Source organism: Numida meleagris, chromosome 1, assembly GCF_002078875.1.
Source record: "Numida meleagris isolate 19003 breed g44 Domestic line chromosome 1, NumMel1.0, whole genome shotgun sequence".
In the NCBI taxonomy this organism is placed as follows: Eukaryota; Metazoa; Chordata; class Aves; order Galliformes; family Numididae; genus Numida; species Numida meleagris.
Window position 1 is genome coordinate 164,502,454 of NC_034409.1, and position 19,630 is coordinate 164,522,083.

General features: G+C 41.1%; 1 protein-coding gene across 4 annotated transcripts in view; it reads right to left on the reverse strand.

Annotated features, from left to right (window-relative positions):
• The window catches only part of EPSTI1 (epithelial stromal interaction 1), a 53,479-nt gene extending 42,114 nt beyond the window's left edge, over positions 1-11,365 (reverse strand). Inside the window, exons 1-2 of one of the 4 annotated variants that reach the window (XM_021375189.1) lie at positions 7,801-8,026; positions 7,431-7,549 (exon numbers count right to left, since the gene is read on the reverse strand). In XM_021375189.1, the coding sequence (XP_021230864.1) occupies positions 7,431-7,549; positions 7,801-7,896 (215 nt within the window). In that variant the 5' untranslated portion in view covers positions 7,897-8,026. Of the gene's footprint in view, positions 1-7,430; positions 7,550-7,800; positions 8,029-11,088 lie in introns of those variants that run through there. The other 3 variants (XM_021375198.1, XM_021375208.1, XM_021375179.1) reach the window with 3 other exon arrangements.

A 19,630-nucleotide genomic window follows, 5' to 3' on the forward strand; every position in this document is an offset into this window, starting at 1 on the left:
ATATTAATCTTGATAAGAGTTTTTTTGGTTTACTTTCTCCACAGAAAAGGGGAATGTATTGGCTAATTACTCAGACTGAACAAATATTAAAAGTTAAAAAGTTATAACCCAATAAGACAATGCAGAGTCATTATTATCTATTTAGCAATATATACAAATAGACAGCAAAATCTTTCAGTCCGGAGAATCATACAGTAACCTCACAGAAAATTTGGAAGAATAGTTTACAGTTTGAATTATCATCAACATAGAGAACGCTATGTCTGCAGTCTTAAATTCATATGCCAATGGGTAACTCAACACATTTAATTTACACTGCTTAAGGAGTCTTCAATATTTTCAGGGTGCAGACCACAGAAGCCTTTGCTCTATTTTCCTTTAGGTTTGTATAAAATTGATTGTTTCTAAAGTTGAACAAAAGCACGAGAACTGCAGATCAACAATAATGTTTTTTGCAGAGCTGTGCTCTTCAGTTTTTCCTCAAGCCCACTCCAGCTACCACGGGGGAGCCTTCCAAATGAAGTGTGAAATAGTTTAAAGAGTTACAAAAGTAATGGCTGTTATAAACTATTTCCAGTTCCACTGTGTTTTATATTGCTGGCGCATCAGTACATGAATACCACAAAGTTGAAAGCTAAATATTTCGCTCTGCTGGGCAATGTGCTGCTTGCATTCAATAAGAGCCAGAAACCAAGGAGCTCATAGGGGAGAGCAACACAAATGACTAAAGCTTGGGGAAAAACATGGGAAAGTTCAGCCTAGAGGAAGGACTCAAGGGAGCCAGCACAATTATCTGCATATGAACCACTGAAAGGAAAAGGATCATTTATATTCAGTAATCAGTGAAGAGAGAATCACAAGGGAAAAATACACAGGCATGTAGACATGTACTTACACATGTTGTGTGGGTGTGCCTGAGCATACCTTTTCCTCTTTCCATAATACACGTGCTTTATATATATGCTTAACTTATTATGGGAAAGATACAGATGAAATGCTGCATTAAATAGTATATTAAGAATAACTGACTTTAAGAGAAAAAAAAAAAAAGGGAGCAAATTGGCAAGGACAATCACAAAGTCTTCCTCAGAGACAAGCTACAGTGAATTCTGCATTCAATTACCAGGAACAGTCAAATCAATGCCACCAAAAAGTATTATTCTCACTGATGCTCTCATGCCGCATGGAATAGCCATATGCTGCTAAGCACCATGGAAGCTGCCAAATCAGAGGGCTACAGGATGCCAAACCCCAGCGAGCAGACAAAAACTGTCCTGTAGGTATCTGTGACTTGCAGCACATGGGCAGCCAGATGCTGAAGATAACCAACAGCCCCAGCATCAGATTTGTTGCGCAACATGCTTGGTGCCCAGGAGGTGTACAGCTCTCGTGTATGGGTTTGAGGTTCTGGCTTTCCAACTTTATGAGCAACAGCATCTTACCAGTTTACAGCTCAGAAGCAAAAGTGAATTACTGAGGCTTAACATTATATACTGCCTGAGTAATCTTAGTACTCTTAACATGAGAGACTGAAAATAAACTGCTTTAGCATGAAATGTTTATCACCAAAAATCTGTGTCCATGGGTTTGATCCTGTGGTTGCCACAGGCTAGGAGTGCACTTCATCACTGAAGCTCAGCTGATGTCTGGAAGCTTACTGAGTTAATATAACTCAGTTCTGTATCTGGTCCCTCTGTTTAGCTAAAGCTTTCATTAAAAGACCAACATTTTTGACATAGTGAGGGCTAAGGATAAAACAAAAGGTTATATCTTGCAGAAGTGAACTTGCACTGGGAATGAGCGAGAAGGAAAAAAGCAGCAGGGAAATATCCAAGAGAAGGCTGAGTCAAAAATGAGCACTAAAGCTACAGACCTGGATGTAAATATCAACTCTAACACCCACTTCATTAAATTAAAAATGGGTCCAAAGAGTAAAACCAAAACTCAGAACTGAACTTCTAAGAGTTAGGATGGAGCTCAGACTCAGCAGCTTGCTTCAGGCTTAGCAGATGACAGCATCGCAGGAAGAACGGCAGGTGCTTCCCCCATCAACCCATTTGGTGCAGTAAACCCATCAGTGCTGCAAGACAATCTCAGCCACCTTCTAGAGCTGCAAGAAAATTGTCACAGCAATGGATCAAATCAGGCAGCCAAAGGGCAGCTCTCAGCCTAGGCTTGGCTCGCAGCACAGCTTTGTTGTGTGCATACACTTGTGGGCAGATTGAAACAACAGGAGATAGGCTGTTATGACTGAGAGGTTGAACAACAAATCGGGTGAGGGAACCAGAAAACAAGATCTATGAGGAGCAGCTGAGGAAACTGAAGATGAGGATGTTTGGAGGAGTCTGAGGCAAGACCTGACTCCTTTCTACAATTACCTGAAAGCAGGTGGCAGTGAAGAGGGTGTTGGTCCCTGTTCTCAGGTGACAAGTGATAGGACGAGGGGCAACAGCCTCATATTGCTCCAGGGGTGACTTAGATTGGACATTAGGAAGAATTTTTTTCTCTGAGAGAGTGGTCAATCATTGGGACAGGCTGCCCAGGGAGGTGGTGCAGCTTTATCCGTGGACGTATTTAAGAGGTATGTGGACATGGCAGTAAGGGACATGGCTTAGTGATGGGATTTAGCAGGTCAGGCTGATGGTTGGACTTGGGAATCTTGAAGGTCTTTTCCAACCGACATAAATTGAAAAGAGAGCACTGGAGCCTAAAAAGTCCATGAAGCTGGATTCTGTTTATGCCGTCTGCAGATTCCAAATCCATTCAGTTGCCTTAGTGCAGTGCAGTGCCAGGGATGTGGCAAGCATGCCAGAGCCAGCTGGAGCACCTGGAAATCCAAAACACAGAGTATCCCTACTAAAACAGGCCAGGCACTGGGCTTGGCAACATCAACATCGAGATGAGCAAACCACAGCAGAACTGTCCATGTGTCGCTTCTTGTGCTAGCCAACATGCCTGGAGAGCTGAGCAGGTCAGACTCTACCACATGAAGACTAAGAGCTAAGCCAGTGGAATGCTCAGCTCCACTTCTGCCACTTTCTCTTCAACAATATTCACAGAATCATATGCTTTCTCTTCCTCTCTCCCTTCAGTATCGTAATTGTTGTCCTTTTATCACCCCTGACCATGTGTTCATTTTCTTACCACAAGTCTTCATCAAGTAATGCATGTAAAATCTGGCACAAATTAAGCTCTTCCTAGAATGTCTTCTAATATAAATTTAGAAGGACTTCCTTCATCACTCCCCTACACACATGAAAAGCACAGCAATCTCCAAATCTTACTGCAGTTATCCTCCTACTTGGCCTCAGCCTTGAACACTTTGGCTGGAGATAAGGCTGGCTACTTGTGACACCAAAGTCAGGCATCTATGAATTGCCTTGCCAGGCTGCAAAGATTAGTACTTCACCTGGAAAGATATAGAAATGGGAGATTTTTTTCCATGCAGCAAATACAATGATGAACTCTAAACAAATTGTTTCTAATTCAGATTACACATCTACAACTCTCACCAGTGGGCAAAAGAAGAATTTTGAGAAGAACCCTCCTCCAGTTCAGTAGACTAATTTGGAGTTATTACATGAAGAAATTCCATACTGTGAAAGAAAATAACTTTTTTTCAAAAGAACTGCTAAGAACAGACACTCTATGAGCAAAAGATTGAGAGGTACTGCATTATAGATTTTTTTTAAAATTCACAATGAAGATTGGAAAGAGAAGGAAAGAAAGCCCTGGTGGATTTGGCTCCTGCAGTCAAAGAATACAATTTCTCAAGTCAAGCATTCTAGTAACAGTTCTCCTTTCACATCACTGGATAAGGGACTATTAGCAGCTGTATGACAATATATCTTCACTTCTTATTACTCTGAATTTGATTTTTTTAATAAGTGTATTTTACCAGAACCGATATCATTGCCAGATTTAAAGATGCCAAGGACAGGATGCTGTTCCTGAATGGGGGCAGGGACCATCCTTTTTTTTTTTTTTTTCCATACGCTAGGTATAGTTCAGCCTCTAATTTCCCTAATTTCCTCCACCTTTTCTTCAGTAAAGACATTTGTTTCTGAATAGATATGAAAAGGGATAATTTGGGAAATCACTTTCTACAAGTTAATTTCATGGCACTTAGCAGACAAAGTGAAGTAACTTAAATGCAAACATATTATTATAAGCAGATTGGACCACTTGTCATCATGGTGTTTTTTTTTCTCTATGACCTGAAAACACATCCTGTACAGAACTGGAGGGGCCAATGTGCAGTTTCATTTCAATTCTTCATTTGTACATGTATTTTTCCTAACTTAATTAGAACCACTTTATTATCACTTTTCAGCCTCAACATATTATACAGGGGCTTTTCTAAAGCAAGAGAAAAACTCCCATCTAATACTGGTTGCCCATCTTGCACTTTTTTTTGAATGAGTCTAGTTGGAATTTCAGCTACTGGGTGAGGCTGTAACATTCCATGTCCCACATGTATTTCATGTGTCCAATCTGCATGAAACATCACCTGATCCCACACTAAAACACTACTAAGGTGTTTTCTCGCTTCCAATCACTCTGAAGCACAGCCTGAGACGTAGCATGGAAAACAACACACTCAGCCCACTCACTCACAAGTGTCAACAGAGCCTCAGACTCCTCTTCTGGCAGCAAAACCAGATAGCGGCTGTTTCAAGAAAATAGCGAGCAACACATCAATTGGAATAGAGCCACTTCTTGGCAAGGAGCTATCTTTCTTGGGCCCCTCATGTTTCCTCCACTACGCATATTTCAGAAAGCCTTCAAGGTTAACGCTAGAAGGATTTTTAATTCTGCTGACACCCTACAACGTGAGCTCTCAAACTTTGCTGCTCAACCCTTTGTTATTCCAAAGCCTAAAAACCTGGACTATTCTGAGAGCTTTTTAATATCTTAGTTTTAAGGATCATGCTCAAAAGGACTGAGGGACAATAGGATGAGTCAGTTTTGCCATTACCAGAATGATATTTAATCTGAGATCTTGCAATATAACTAGCAATAACAAATAAATAAAAATTAATGTTAGAGTTTTTGTTTTAAGAACAGAGGTCTCTCCTTGTCTGCTTCAGGATTTCAAATACCTTCTACTGCTTTTATCCAGCTTCATCTCAATCACAGAATTGTAGAATCATCTAGGTTGGAAAAGACCTTCAAGATCAAGCCCGACAACCTGTTTGACCTACCAAATCCCACTACTAAACCACGTATGTCCCTTAGTGCCACATTCGTATCTCTTAAATATGCCCAGGGATGGGGGTTGCACCACATCCCTGTGCAGCCTATTCTAATGCCTAACCAGCCTCTTCATGAAGAAATTCTTCCTGCTTTCCAGTCTAAACCTCCCCTGTCTCAACTCGAGGATGCTGCCTCCTGTCCTATCACTTGCCACTTGAGAACAGAGACAAACACCCTCCTTCCTGCTACCTTCTTTCAAGCAGCTGTAGAGATTGATGGGGTCTCCCCTCAGCCTCTTTTTCTCCAGACTAAATAATCTCAATTTCCATAGCTGCTCCTTGTAGGTCTTATTCTGTAGTCCCTTCACTCAATTTGTTGCTCTTCTCCCCAGGGGTAGATAAGAAACCCTAGCTTTGTTCACTTTTTCGTTTGTTTCCCTCTCATAATGGGCGGTTCCTCTTTGATCCCACCTTTTTCTCGTTCCTCTTTCTCATTACCTTCATACTACTGCAGACTTTAATTTGTACACTCCTGCTTTAGAATGAATTCTTTCTTTCATCTTATGAAGACACATAGAGAGAATCTTTCATATCATATAGTGAAAAATAAATGTGCAGTCCTTGTAGCAGATATGTAACTGTTTTTTCTCTGTAAGCATCATACAAAGACAAAACAGGAAATGGGACTTTTAATTACTCTTCCCCAAGAGCTTATCTGGTTTTATGGAGGAGTCCATCATTTGGTCACAATCTATGTGAATATATTTGATCTATCAAGGAGCTCAGCCTAACCAAATGATTAAGCACATACCTAACCTTTACCACAGGGTTGTACCCCAGATCAAATTTTGGGCAAAACCAGTTACACCCATGGGAAAACTTCCACTCATCACCCCCGAGAAAAAGAAAGACAGAAAGGAGGAAAGGGAGGGAGGAAAGGGAGGGAGGAGAAGGAGGCAGGAGAGGGAGGCAGGAAGGAAAGAAAGAAAACGTAGGACTAGTATCTAAGGTGCTCTCACTGTACTGTGGACATATACCAGTGTGAAGGAAGGCAAGACAGGAACTTTCATGCTTGGAAGTGGCAGAAAATAAATATAGGCTGTAACTCAGGAACAGTGATTTGCTTTCCTGAAAGTAAGGTGTTAAAGTGCTCGAGGATTTCATGGCAGCCTAGCTCTTAATAGTCCATGTATCATTACTACCTAGTAGACTGCCATGGGTTAGCTTCTGGAATGGAAAGCTTCTGATTGAAGCTTATGATCAGCAGACTGACAGCTCTTGCAAAGCCTGGCTCCACCTTCTTCTAGGAGAAAGAAAGGAAAGGAAACTGAAATAGCCTTGAGAAAGGAACCAGTTTCCATCAGCTGCACTTTGAACAACTGGGGAAAAAAGCAAGCTAAGCAAACTCAGTGTACAATAATAGCATTACACGCACTGTTACTAACGGCTTAGAAAAAGCTGTTTGGGGAAAAAGAACTGTAAACAATTACTTTTAGTCAGCTAAGCACATGTTCACAAAGTACACATGCTACTGATAATTTCTATTCTGTACTGTATCTGTAAACTAGATCTTATGCTAGGTATCAGAGATTGTCACACACACACACACATACACACACACATACACACACACACACAAAAAAAAGAGATGGACAGAACATAGATGCCAATAAATCTTAAAAGGAAGTGAAGCTTTGGTTTTACTTTTGTCAGCATGAAGTTGTTAGAAGCAGTTCTGTGTCCTGGATTGCATTCAGATCAGTGCTGGAACACAGCCTACATCCATCTCCTCAGCCAAAAGGAAGTATTTTCAGACTTTTCAGGATGAAATATTAGTAGAGAGAAAACAGGGAGGTAAAACCGGATTTGAAATTCTGGTTAGAAAAAGATGCCAAGAAACAGATGCCGTGTACAGCAATATCAAATGCATAGAACCAGCTACTGCTGTTGCATGTAGTGCCAATGCTGTCAGCACACACATCTCATATGAGGAGCCCCAGGGGTGAACCATACTATCACAAAACCTGTCAGAAGACCTCAGGTCCCATTTAGGAAGCATTGCTCATAGGTGGGCTTCTCTGAGAGCAGGAGAACATGTAGCTTATGTGCTCAGTCCCTTTCACAGGCTCTCTATAAGGTATTTCTACTTTTACAGGTGTATGCCTTGAGTAAGGTGAAGAACAGGCACCCAATACAAACAACACCACCATATCAGCTAGGCTCCTTTCTACTTACTACCGCTCTTGCTGTTGATGGTAAGTTGATGGTTGGTTCCTTTGCTCCTCTCCAGACTTCATCAGCTGCTGGGAATTTCCAGCCTCCTCTGTTTGATTGCTGTTATCCCTAAGGTAATCCTGAGGAGGAAATCATTGAATCATAGAATCATCAAGGTTGGAAAAGACCACTAAGATCATCTAGTCTAACCATTAATCCATCACCTCTGTGCCCACTAAGCCATGTCCCTCATCTACATGTATTTTGAACACCTCCAGAGATGTTGACTCCACCACCTCCCTGGGCAGCCTGTTCCAATACCTCTTTCTGAGAAGAAATTTTTCCTAATATTCAACTTGAACCCCCCCCCGGTGCAATTTAAGGTCATTACCTCTTGTCCTAAATGGGATGCTGGAAGTGGCCGCTGTCCTGTACCTCCTGCCATACCATAAAGCCTGCCTTCCCTCCACCCTCTGAGTCCAGACATCCTTGTCAGAAAGGAGGACTGCAGCTAAGGCTAGGGAAAAGCTCTAAACTGAGTTCCTTTATTTTAGTTTCAATTCCTCGTAAGTCCCGCCTCCAGATGGGCTTTCTGCATGATCCTCCAGCTGAACTTCGATTTGATCATCTAAAACCACAACACTGCATAAGTCCAGAGGCGGAGTCATTGGCTGACAGGAAGGCTGATTTATGCAAATAAAACAGACAAGTAACATTTTGTGCAATCTTTGAATAGACTGATTCATCATAAGTAAGGGGAAGTCTGCCTGATAGCAATATTTACGGAAAATTTTTTCCCCCAGCACTTCAAATTCCCTATGAGAGGGGGGAACAACCCTAGGTTTTTTGTTGACTTAAATTTTGCAGGAATTTATCTAGAAAGATGAAAGTGAAACTAAAAACTAACTGATAAATCCTGAGGCAATGGTCGTGCAAGACTCCAGTGCTGTCTTTCAGTTCTGCTTAGTCAGAATTTTTTACTTTAGTATTCCTAATTCTAACCCATGAAATAAGTACAAATACACAATCCTCTTAGGCACAAATGCAGATCCTGTCAGAACACTTTTGTATCAGTCAGATGAAGTACAGTGGAATCTGGAGGGCTGGCGTAAACTAGAAATGATCCTATAACACTAGGAAAATACAGAAGTTTGGCAGCTCCTAACCCAAGAAAACCAAACTAATGCAACTTTATGCAACAGAACTAAGGTAATCCAGATCCATACATGCAGATGCTGTCACTTTTTGTTCTCAAGCTGCACTAAAACCACACTGCTGAAAGGATGGTTCTGTGACCAGGTTTTCTGACTGCCCAGACTGTCAAGGTTTTACAGTTTACATATGCTTGAAGAATAGCATATGTATATATATATGAATATATATTATATATGAATAAAATGCCACATGGAGAGCTGCAGAGCTGGCACAGATGGGGGGATAGATGCAAGTTACCCTTACAAATGTCTGGGCATTACTGTGGTTGCTCGCACAGCCTGTCTTGCTTTGGAAACTGAGAGGCCAGAGCAGGGCACAGTCCTTCTTCCTCCATGTTGTTTAAAGCTGTATGCTGTAGACAGGTATATCTGATCTGTAAAACATTGCTGGGTCTTAGCTGTGAGACTTCTCCTATTGTTGCCAACAGCCAACATTAAGAAGGTTTCTTGTTTCAAGGTGTTCCAGGTTGGTCTGGGAAAGAGTGTCTCTTCTGCCAGATGTCTTCAGGAACTGCTAAAAGAGCAAAGGGCCTCATAGCCTCAGTGTAGTTGTGTGGATTTATTCTCTTTAGGTCTCTCCAGAGAACACAAATATTTTTGCCTAGATAGTGACTGGGAAATTAGATGTAAGGCACTTGAGAACCTGAATTATCCCCCTAGTTATATAGGAAGGTGTTCAGGTTGTCAGGAGGCTTGAGACTTGCATTTTCTGCTTCACGTGTGCTGTCAGGTACAGCTAAAGGCAGGCCCTGGGGAAGATCTCTTAACCCAGATTCCCCTCAGTGGTTTTTTTTTTTTTTTTTTAACATACTTGCAAATGAAAATAAGCATTAGGCCTAGTCCCTGTGTAGGACTTTGGAGTAAACACATGAGGTGCAGAGCAAGTGTTCGGAAAGTCATGTCTGAAGACTGCAAAGATTTGTGGGATAACAGCTGTGCCTACAGGCATCCTAGTTAGTAAAAATCCAGCTCTAACATCTGGATTCTTCTTAATCCATGCAGATTTATGTCTTAACAACACAAATTTAATTACCAAAATTGATTATAATTAATGCACACTGCTGCTGAATCTTCTATCCCACATTGTTATGTAAAATTCAGATCCAGTAACTGTTTCTTGCTGAAATTGAGAAAGTTTTGGCTGCAAGTAATAACTACAGAATCTAAACAGGTTACATGTATATTGCTCAAAAAGAGAGGGACATAAAATGAGCCCAAGCACTAGAAACAAAACTGCTCACATTGTTTCAATGGAAGCTTATCTCTTAGTTCTGTTTTGTACAATCCAAACTAGTTCTGACTCTGAGGAAGGTTTAGGCCAACACAACTCTCAGAAAGACTGTGTAGGTACGACGTACCAGGTTTAGATTTCTCCATCCCACACAGTCCTCCAACAATATCCCACCAATCTTAGCATCTCAAACACATCCAGTCTCTTTGTTGAACTCCTCAGTACGTCAGTTGCCCCTTCATCCTCATGCCACTAGAACACAACATTTGACCTGTCACAATACATCCCTCACGCTATTTCAGACATATAAAGATGAAACATCTCGCTAAATAATAAAGTTTTAGGGTCACAGCAGTATCACCTGGGGCTCTCAGGACACTTAGAGCTGAAGGAGTACGGATTCCAGTATGGACTACTGACTCTAGTACGCTCCTTCTAGCCTAGTGGGGGCTAAACTTACATAGCCTACATAAGAGCAAGTCCACGATAGCTGGACTTACAACAAGGTATCAGTTGCAGGCCTTATTTTGTTTAGCATTATAGATACTAAATAGATGCTAAAGAGTCTGTGCTTCCTGACTATCAGACTGCCCATGCCTTCAGCATCCTAAAACACGCAGCTTGCCACCAAATCTCAACCCTTCCCAGATCCTCTGTACAAATTTTAACAGAGTGCTTACATTTTTCTAGACCCACCAAATACTGGCTGTAGTACTGTCTTCCATGGGCTGCAGTCCCTTTGGGAATCTATCTGTTCTGATGTGGGCTCATTCACAGGTTGCACTCTCTCTAGGAAGTACCTTCTCCACTGTAGGCTTACTCTCAGTCAGCTGTCCTTTCAGGAGTGGACCTGATCCATCATGAAGCACTATCCTGGTTGTTCCCTCCTCTTTTCTGTTCCTCTCTCTCCCTGTTCCTTCATTTTCTCTGTGTTCTATCCCCCTCATTTTTTCAGGTTTTTAATATGTTTTCCCAGAGATATGACCAACTTGGCTGCTGGTCAACTGTGTCCTGTGGTGGGTCCACTGTGGATCTGGCTGAAAGCAGCTGTGTCTAGGACAAGGCAGCCCTGGGCCTCTCATCACACAGCCCACCCCCCATGCCTCAGCTTGTGTGTACACACGCTGCAACAGGTTCTCACTTTGTCTATTTCAGTAGAGTAACAAACCCCAGTAGGTACAAAGAATAGCTTTTCTGTCACATCTGCTCTTTTCTGGTTCTTTTCGATTCTCACCTTGCCCATCCTGTCCATGGGAGATATATGGAGGACAAGTCTACTGGCCACACAGCATTAACAGATGAATGACCAACATCCACTTACTGAGCTTCCTGGGTTCTAGAAGAAACAGGATACTTTAATCTTCTTCAAAGAGTAGATCAGTCTTCTAACAGTAGAACAATCCTTATGCAACGTCATTAGCAACATCAGCCAATTAATTATGCATAAGTGGGAATAGTGTTGAATTCCCAGCCTGTCTTTGATGAGTGATAGAAGTTTCCTTTGACAGCAAGGCCTAGCCAGGTTTTTCACTAACTGCTATATCATTTTGGAACAGGTCTCTGTGACCCCATCTGCTGAGTGTTCTTAGAATTTTCTTTATCAGCTTTCTCTCTCCAACTTTTCATGGCACTCCCATTGATAATAGGCAGGGAAAATGTCTGTTTACTTTGTAGAGTCTTTAGCCAGTCACAGAAGGCTTGGCAGCATATGGCTTACACCAGAGCCAAGCACACATGATCTGACTGCCCTTAATTAACAAAGAAAGGCAAAAAGAGTAATTTTTTTTCTTGTTTTCCTCTTTACTTTTAAATATAAACTGCTTAACGTATAGCATAGATGAGTCTCAATAGCAAACAGGGGTGAATTGTCCCTTTATGCTACTAGACTTCCCAGAGATTCAATTCTTAGATCCAAAAAGAAAAAAAAAAAAGAAAAAAAAAGAAAAAAAAAAAGAAAAAGTAAGGATTACCAGGATTGCCAAAATGAGAACCTTCTAGGCAGAAGAAGAAGAATAGAGAGTAAATCTGTAAATCTGTATAAGCTTCCTAGTATTTACCAAGACTAAAAAACATTTTGTGATTTTTTTTTTCTGTAAAGCTCTGTTTCCTTCAGCTATTAGCATTTTTTTTCTACTTTGCAGGAGAATAGTCCTCAATAGAAAATGATCTCTTTTAAATTGAGAAATTTCTTCACTGGAGATGTAAAACATTAAGAATCATCACATTCATTCCCTCAACTGTGCTTGTTGTGAAATTACAATAATATAACAAAATAATTTCTGGAGAGGAACATCCTGTATTGAACCATTATTTCCATTTAAGCAGAGCCACAAACTATACTAAAAATCAGAGATATCAGAGATCCTTTCTCTCTAGGAAGAATATTTACAAACCTGGTCAGTCATTTCATCTTTTCTGGGGAATGTCAGATAGGATAAAACTTACAAAACAAATGGTATTAAAAAGGAAAAATAAAAAAAGTATTTAAAACAGTGTCAGGTCCCTACCACTCCTTCCCTGAAAACAACTGTTTACTCTTCATTATTTCACTGCTGATTTCCAGATTTAAAATTTTTCTATTTTTTTTTTCCTCACAACTATAGACCCTTTTAATTAAGAGTTAAGATCTTCATTTAATCCAGAGAGAATAGAAGCCTAAAGTTGGACGAAAAGATTCCAACTGCAGGAGGCTTATGAGACGTATAGACAGCACAATCTAGATTTACTACAGCCCATCTCTCCTATTTTTTTTCCAGGAGTCAGAAAATACTGCTTTTGCTTTTGCTGTCAGCTGAAATACTTAGTCCTACAGCTGAATACTATGCTCAGGGGTTCGCAAACATAGATTTTTGCTTGGATATTTTGGCTAAGTACATAAGGCAGGCAGCCAAATGCACTACACAGCATCTATGTGTAATTGATCATTGGGAACATCGTTCTATGTTTTAGGGATATGACAAAGGAATGGCAAATACACACAGTAACATATCTATAATTAGCATTGCATATAGACTTTTTATACTGTGGTGGCAAATTGGAAATTGAATTTTTAACTATGCAGTTTTTACTTTACCAAGGTTTCTTCTGGCTGAGTGCTCTAGCTTCTTGTACCATTAGTCACGAATGGAAAACCTTGAAACTAAAAAACAGTAATATTCAGCTCTACTTTTAAAATACTTGAACTGAAACGTGTTTATGGCAAGCAAAATACCTGAGCTCACTGTAGACCAAAACCATAAAACATTAATATGAATGAATGCTGTAGTATCACTTTGGTTTTGGGATGCAGTTTTATGCACTTCACATAACACATTCTGTGAGGAGCAAGATTGCTCTGTTGTGAGGACAGTGTGTTCTGCAAGGTTTGTAGCACTAATTGTTATGGCTTAGGATGCTGAAAAATGAAATTTCACTGCTCCCTGGAGAGACAGCCCCAGAAGGAGGGCAAAACATTACACTGGGCCAAGGTTTATTCCTGTTTACATTTAGGACTGGAATTTGTCAGGCTTGGCAAAAAGAATGTCATTAGCTTTGAAGTGTGCATGTGTCTGTGTTGAGTAATCTATTTAAGCGACGTAAAATACTGCACACGCTTCCCATTTTACTGCAAAAAGCTGAAATTGACAGTACCTGTCAAAACATATCATCTTCCATTCTCTGAAAGAAAATTGACCCTTGCTTCCTCTGAAGTATCCTCCAGCACTAGAGCAAGTCCATCTCTCCCTTATTTATGAGCTGCTCTAAAAGTAATGCCTTCTATTTTATTATGTTGGCCCACGACATCAGAGGCAGATGGTAGTGGTATGGCAGTAGAGGCTGAACCTTCCCATACCTATTCCATTACATTTTTTTGCTGTGTGACAGATGGCAGCAGAGGGGCTGTCTGACAAAATGGCGTCTGACATGGAAGTGCATATGAATCAGAATCAGAATAGTTTGGGTTGGAAGGGACCTTTAAGAACATCCTGTTATAGGCAAGGACACCTCCCTCTAGACCAGGTTGCTCAAAGCTCCATCCAGCCTGGCCTTGAATGCCTCCAGGGAGGCGGCATTCACAACCTCTCCGGACAACCTGTTCCAGTGTCTCAGCACCCTAACAGTCAAGAGTTTTGTCCTAATATCTAAATATGTCCTAATATCTAAATCTATCCTCTTCCAGTTTTAAGCCATTTCCTCTCATCTTGTCATTACATGCACTTGTAAAAAGTCCCTCCCCAGCTTTCTTATAGGTCCCCTTCAGGTACTGGAAGGTCACTATAAGGTCCCCGCCAGGAGCCTTCTCAAAGTGGAGAGCCCCAGCTCTCTCAGCCTGTCCTCGTAGGTGAGGTGCTCCTGCCCTCTGATCATCTTCATGGGCGTCCTCTGGACCTGCTCTAACAGTTCCATGTCCTTGTGTCGGAGGTTCCAGAACTGGACACGGTACTCCATGTGGGGTCTCACAAGAGCAGAGGGGCAGAATTACTCTTCTACTCTGCTCTCCTGAGAAGCAGCGATGAAGCAACAATGTGTCACACTAAATTCCTCAGTGTGGAAAAAAATTTTCACCCACTGACATTCCTCACTGCTTTCTGAACGTTTATGGAGATCAAACAGTGGATGTGAGCACAGTGAGGCAGTGGGTGGTGCGTTTCAGCAGTGGTGACAGCAATGTGAAAGACAAGCCATGTTCTAGATGGCCATGCACAGCTGTCACATCATGAAACAACTAGAATCTTGATCAGCTCACCCATGTGAATCAGCTAATGATGGTGACTATGTTGAAAAATAGTGTTTTGCAGCTGAAAATTTGCTCTATCAAACAGTGTTACTGTGCTTTTTGTATCTGTTGTAGTTTCCATGGGAATAAATAAGAGGCATTACTTTCAAAATGACCTCTGTAATACTACTTCAGTGAAAGGAAGTGGAAATTGAAAACATAATTGAACTGATATCCAGAACTTGCTACATTAAGGTCTTGAAGTAGTGCCTGAAAATTATTGCTATATATTAGATGTAGGGTATTCTTCTGCCTGGAGAGTGCCATGCATATCTATATTGTTATAAAAATAATACGAAATAATAAAGCAGGGCTACTTTAAAGGTCTGATGTTATAAAAACCATCAGGACTACAAATGTGTTTTATACTATTAAAAAATGCCTGCCTGTGTCAAATCTGTTGGAAAAGACAATTGCGAAATTAATTGGTAAACTACAGAAATGCTATCAGAAACAAAGGACTCTTACAGCTAATGCTCCAGCACTGTGGCCAGGAGGAAAAATCCTTGAGAGGTCTGGCAATATTAACATAATTGTTTTACAATTCATGGATATATATTTTTCTTAACAGTTTTTTAAAGAGGAGACTTACTTGTGCATAAATTATTTTAACACTGTTCACAAAGTCTTTTGCCATATATACTGTCTCCTCCACCACTTTTTCAAGGAATAATTGTACTCTTGTAATTCCTGAAGGCCATGATTAGTTCCAGCTTAGGATTTCGCATAATGTACTTCCTTGTGGTACCTAGTCAACCAAAGGTGTCATACAGACAATTATTATGTTATCTAGAGAGAACATTACATTCTTTATTGTTTAATGTTTCAGAATATGTTACTTGAAGGAATTAGAAGTCCACAGCTTGTGCCTCTTTTTGCTTTTATGGTATATTACGGTAATTGAAGAAACATACCAATGCATTTAGGAGCAATGAACTCTTCCAACTTCTAATCCTGCTGCAGTGGCTGGAAAGATTTATTCTTCATTCATTTGTATGCACATGACAATTCAGGAAGGCTCAAGTACTGACTCTACCAATTTTATATGATACGCCTTATGATTTTCTTGATAACTTGCAATTACACTCCCTTCTCTGCATGACCTCAGAAACTTTAATCTTCAGCATGAAACTTCAGTCCCTGCCATTGTAATGTCACTGGTCAGCTGCTACACTTGCAGGTACTTTGGAAATTCTCAGTAGTAAAGAATAAAAGCAAAATGCTTGTTATCAATTTCACAAACGTTAATCTGGTTTCTAGATTCTCCTTAATTCCTGACAGAGACTCTTGCCAACAATGATCCTGACTGCAATAGAGTACTGTAATGCAGACTGTTTAGGAAAGTCATTTACAGGAAAAAACATGCAGACAACTAACTGGAATGGTATAAAAATATGGACAATATTGCTACACATTAATAGCAAAAAAATGCTAGAATACATCGATGTTTAGGCTTGCATTAAAATAGTAACAAATTGTCTCTACCAGCATCACCCTATGCATAGCATAGCACACAGCTGTGCCATACTGTGAGGAGCTTAGGTGAGAGAATCATTGTCAAAGACCCAGCATCTTTCATTCCTCCCCTCTTTGCTTCAAGAGGAAATGACCTAGTCTTTCACTCCCACCAAAAGATTTATTTTCCTTGTGTTGATTAGCTGGTTGGTTCTGCTTAATCTGCATTCCTCTTGGGTCTCTATTCAGAAAGTGACAATACTAGCATAGCTGGTGATATGAGGAAGACATTTAGAGAAATGTTTTCCATCTCAAAGTTTGCTAGAGATGTTTAGATAGACTTATAGGGTGGCCCAGAGTCTTTAGAGGCCAAATTCTGTGACCCTTTCAATAATGTGAGATGTTACTGGAGTATACTGATGATGCTGTCCTTGCAGAGGTGATCAAGGACCTGACAAGGGGAGATGCTTTGCTGGACCACATGCTTACAAATGGGGAAAAACTTGATAGCGGTATGAAGGTTGAGGGCAGCCTTGGCTGTAGTGACACCGAGATGTGAGTCAAAGCAATTAGCAGGGTCACCACCCTGGACTTTGAGAAAGCAAGCTTCTGCCTGTTTATAGGAATCTTGAAGATCTGCTTGGCAGGATCCCTTGAGATGCAAAACTGAAAAGGAGTCCGGGAGAGCTATTTGATTCTCAAGGATCACCTTCTACAAGCTAAAGAACAGTCCAGCCCAACATACAGAAATCAGGCAAGAGCAGCAGGCCTGCACAGATTAATATCTGCTTTTGAGTTAACTGAAATAAAAAACAGAAGTGTACAAGAAGTGTACAGAAAACAAAACTAATGCCCAAATGGGCAACAAGGGGATCTGGGGAAATACAGGTCATTAAACCTCACCTCAACCCCACAGAAGGTGGCTGAACACATAATTCCTGGTAGATAAGTTGAGCATAAGCCAGCAGTACACCCTTGCAGCAAAGCAGGATGACAGCTTCCTAGGATGCTAGGACCAGTGCTGCCAAGATTGGTGAACCTTCCTCTCTGCTCATCCCTGGTGAGATCACATCTCTGGGGTGGGTGCTGAGTTCAGTGCTGGACTCCCCAGTACAAAAGAAATATGGACGTACTGGAGTGAGTCCAAAAAAGGGCTACAAAGATGATGAAGAGACTGAAACATCTGGTTTAGGGGCAGGGGCTTGGCTTCACAGAGCTGGGAATTTTTGGCCTTGAGGAGACTCGCAGGGGAGAATCCTTACAATGTGTACCAAAAATATCTGACGCAGAGAGGGAATAAACATGGTACCACTTAGAGCTTGTAGATTACAGCTGTATACCTGCATATGAGAACACTTATAAACTAATTTGGCTTTTTTTTTTTTTTGGAGTTTCAGAACTGAAAAGCACTGTTTAAATTCATTATTGTTGATGTTCCGTTTTTTTTTTGTTGTTGTTGTTGCTGCTATTTGTTCACTGATCTTTTCAAAGCAATGCAGCTTCTTTAGAGCCACCCATGCCTATTTCTTACCTTTACCCAGCCAATCACACACAGTAGAAAAAATGAATAATGATCATTCACTTTATTGTCCTGCTGGATTCAAGGGGGCTACTTTTATGCCTAGGCACTTTTTTGATACAAAAAAAAAAAAAAAAAAAACTTTTGCAGAAACTGAAAAAAAAATATTTTCTACAATCTTTCATTTCAGAGATTTGCTTCTTGCTTCATCCTGCTCTTATTTGTTTGGCTTCTTTTTATTTCCTATTATTTCAGTTTTGTCCCCAAAACAAACACAAAGTATCTTCTTTTAGAGCTGACTATCTTTTGACAAAGAATATTAATTCGTCAGGAGAGACACAGATTTTCTTAAGGACAAAAATAAATAAATAAATAAATAAATGTGAGTATTTTCAGTTTCTGAGAGTGCTAGTTGAAAGGTAGTAAGTGACATGCTATTCTGCATTACTTCTATGCATATGAATGAACAAAAAATGATGAGTTGGGGATATTTTCATGGACTTGAAAATAGGTTTTAAGATTACAGGAAATTCAATTCCACTGCAAATATAAAATATTAATCATGTATAGTAATGTTACATGTTGGATGAAGAAGTAAAAAGGTATTTATTTCTTGCCAAATGGATCATCGTACAACTTTCAATGACTTTTGTGCTGTATCAAGTAAAATTTAGACATCTGTCTAAGATTAATGAAATGCTACATATGGTCAACTCATCTTTACGGCTAATAGTGGCTGTACTTTATGAAGATACTTAAAGTTGAATTAAAGCAGTTGCCTTTCAATGTTATGGAAGATTGGTAAGTATCAATTGGATGTACAGAACCGTGATACATGCTCAGAATGATGTCTCGGAAGAAAAACCACTGTCTGAAACAGGAGATAAAAGCAGTAATTCTTTTTGTTGAGTCCCAGTGTCTCCAGACAGTTCAACTCCAGTGCCACCAGTTAAGACAAACGGCAAACCTCTTAGGTTAAATGTAAGGGCAAAAGAAGAGCAGTTATGCTGTATTACACTGAGAAGAGATGGAGCATTTTGCAGATTGTGACATGGGACTAATGGCGACTGACAACTTCTGCATTTGAGGTAACACCTGGAGATCTTCAGAAGAATGAACCTTGATCCCAATGGGCAGCATTTTCCGGAAATCAAAATGTATTGTCACATACTGGGGCCCCCAAAAAACAAAGGTGTGGAGCTGTTGGAGATGGTCCAGAGGAGGGCCACAAAGATGATCAGAGAACTGGAGCACCTCTCCTACAAAGACAGGCTGAAGGAGCTGGGCTTGTTCAGCCTAGAGAAGAGAAGGCTGCAAGGAGACCTCATTGTGGCCTTCCAGTATTTAAAAGGGGATTATAAAAAGGAGGGGAATCAACTTTTCACTCAGTTAGATAGCGACAGGACAAGGGGGAATGGTTTTAAGCTAAAGGAGGGAAGCTTTATATTGGATGGTCAGGAGGAAGTTCTTTACAGAGATAGTGGTGAGGTGCTGGAGCAGGCTGCCCAGAGAGGTTGTGGATGCTCCGTCCCTGGAGGTGTTTAAGGGCAGGTTGGATTGGGCCTTGGGCAACCTGGTCTACTGCCAGATCTGTGGCACGGGGGTCGGAGCTTGATGATCCTTGGGGTCCCCTACCAACACAGGCCATTCTATGATTCTATAGAGGGACATCAAGTAAAGTGCAAAAATACAAACCGTGAGTTCAAAGGGACAAAGAAAACATCCCTCACTCTCGCATCCTCAACCCCTCGCCATCACTCGCCCAACCGCCCGCCCTCAAAGAGGCGGGAGCCACCACTCGGTGGGGGCGGTGGGTCAGCTGCCACCCGCGGGGGCGGGTAACTCTCACGGTAACCCTAGCAGCAGAGCCAGGTTTCTTACGAGGCGAAGACAAAGCCGTGTGGGCCGAGCCATGCCGGGGACCGTTGCAGCCCCCCCTCAAAACCCTACGGTACCGCCCGCTCCCTCCCCGCCTCCTGCGCACAGGCGGCGAGGCTGGTCCGGGCTGAGCGGCGCGGGGCGGCGCTTTGCCTTCCGCCTCCCCAG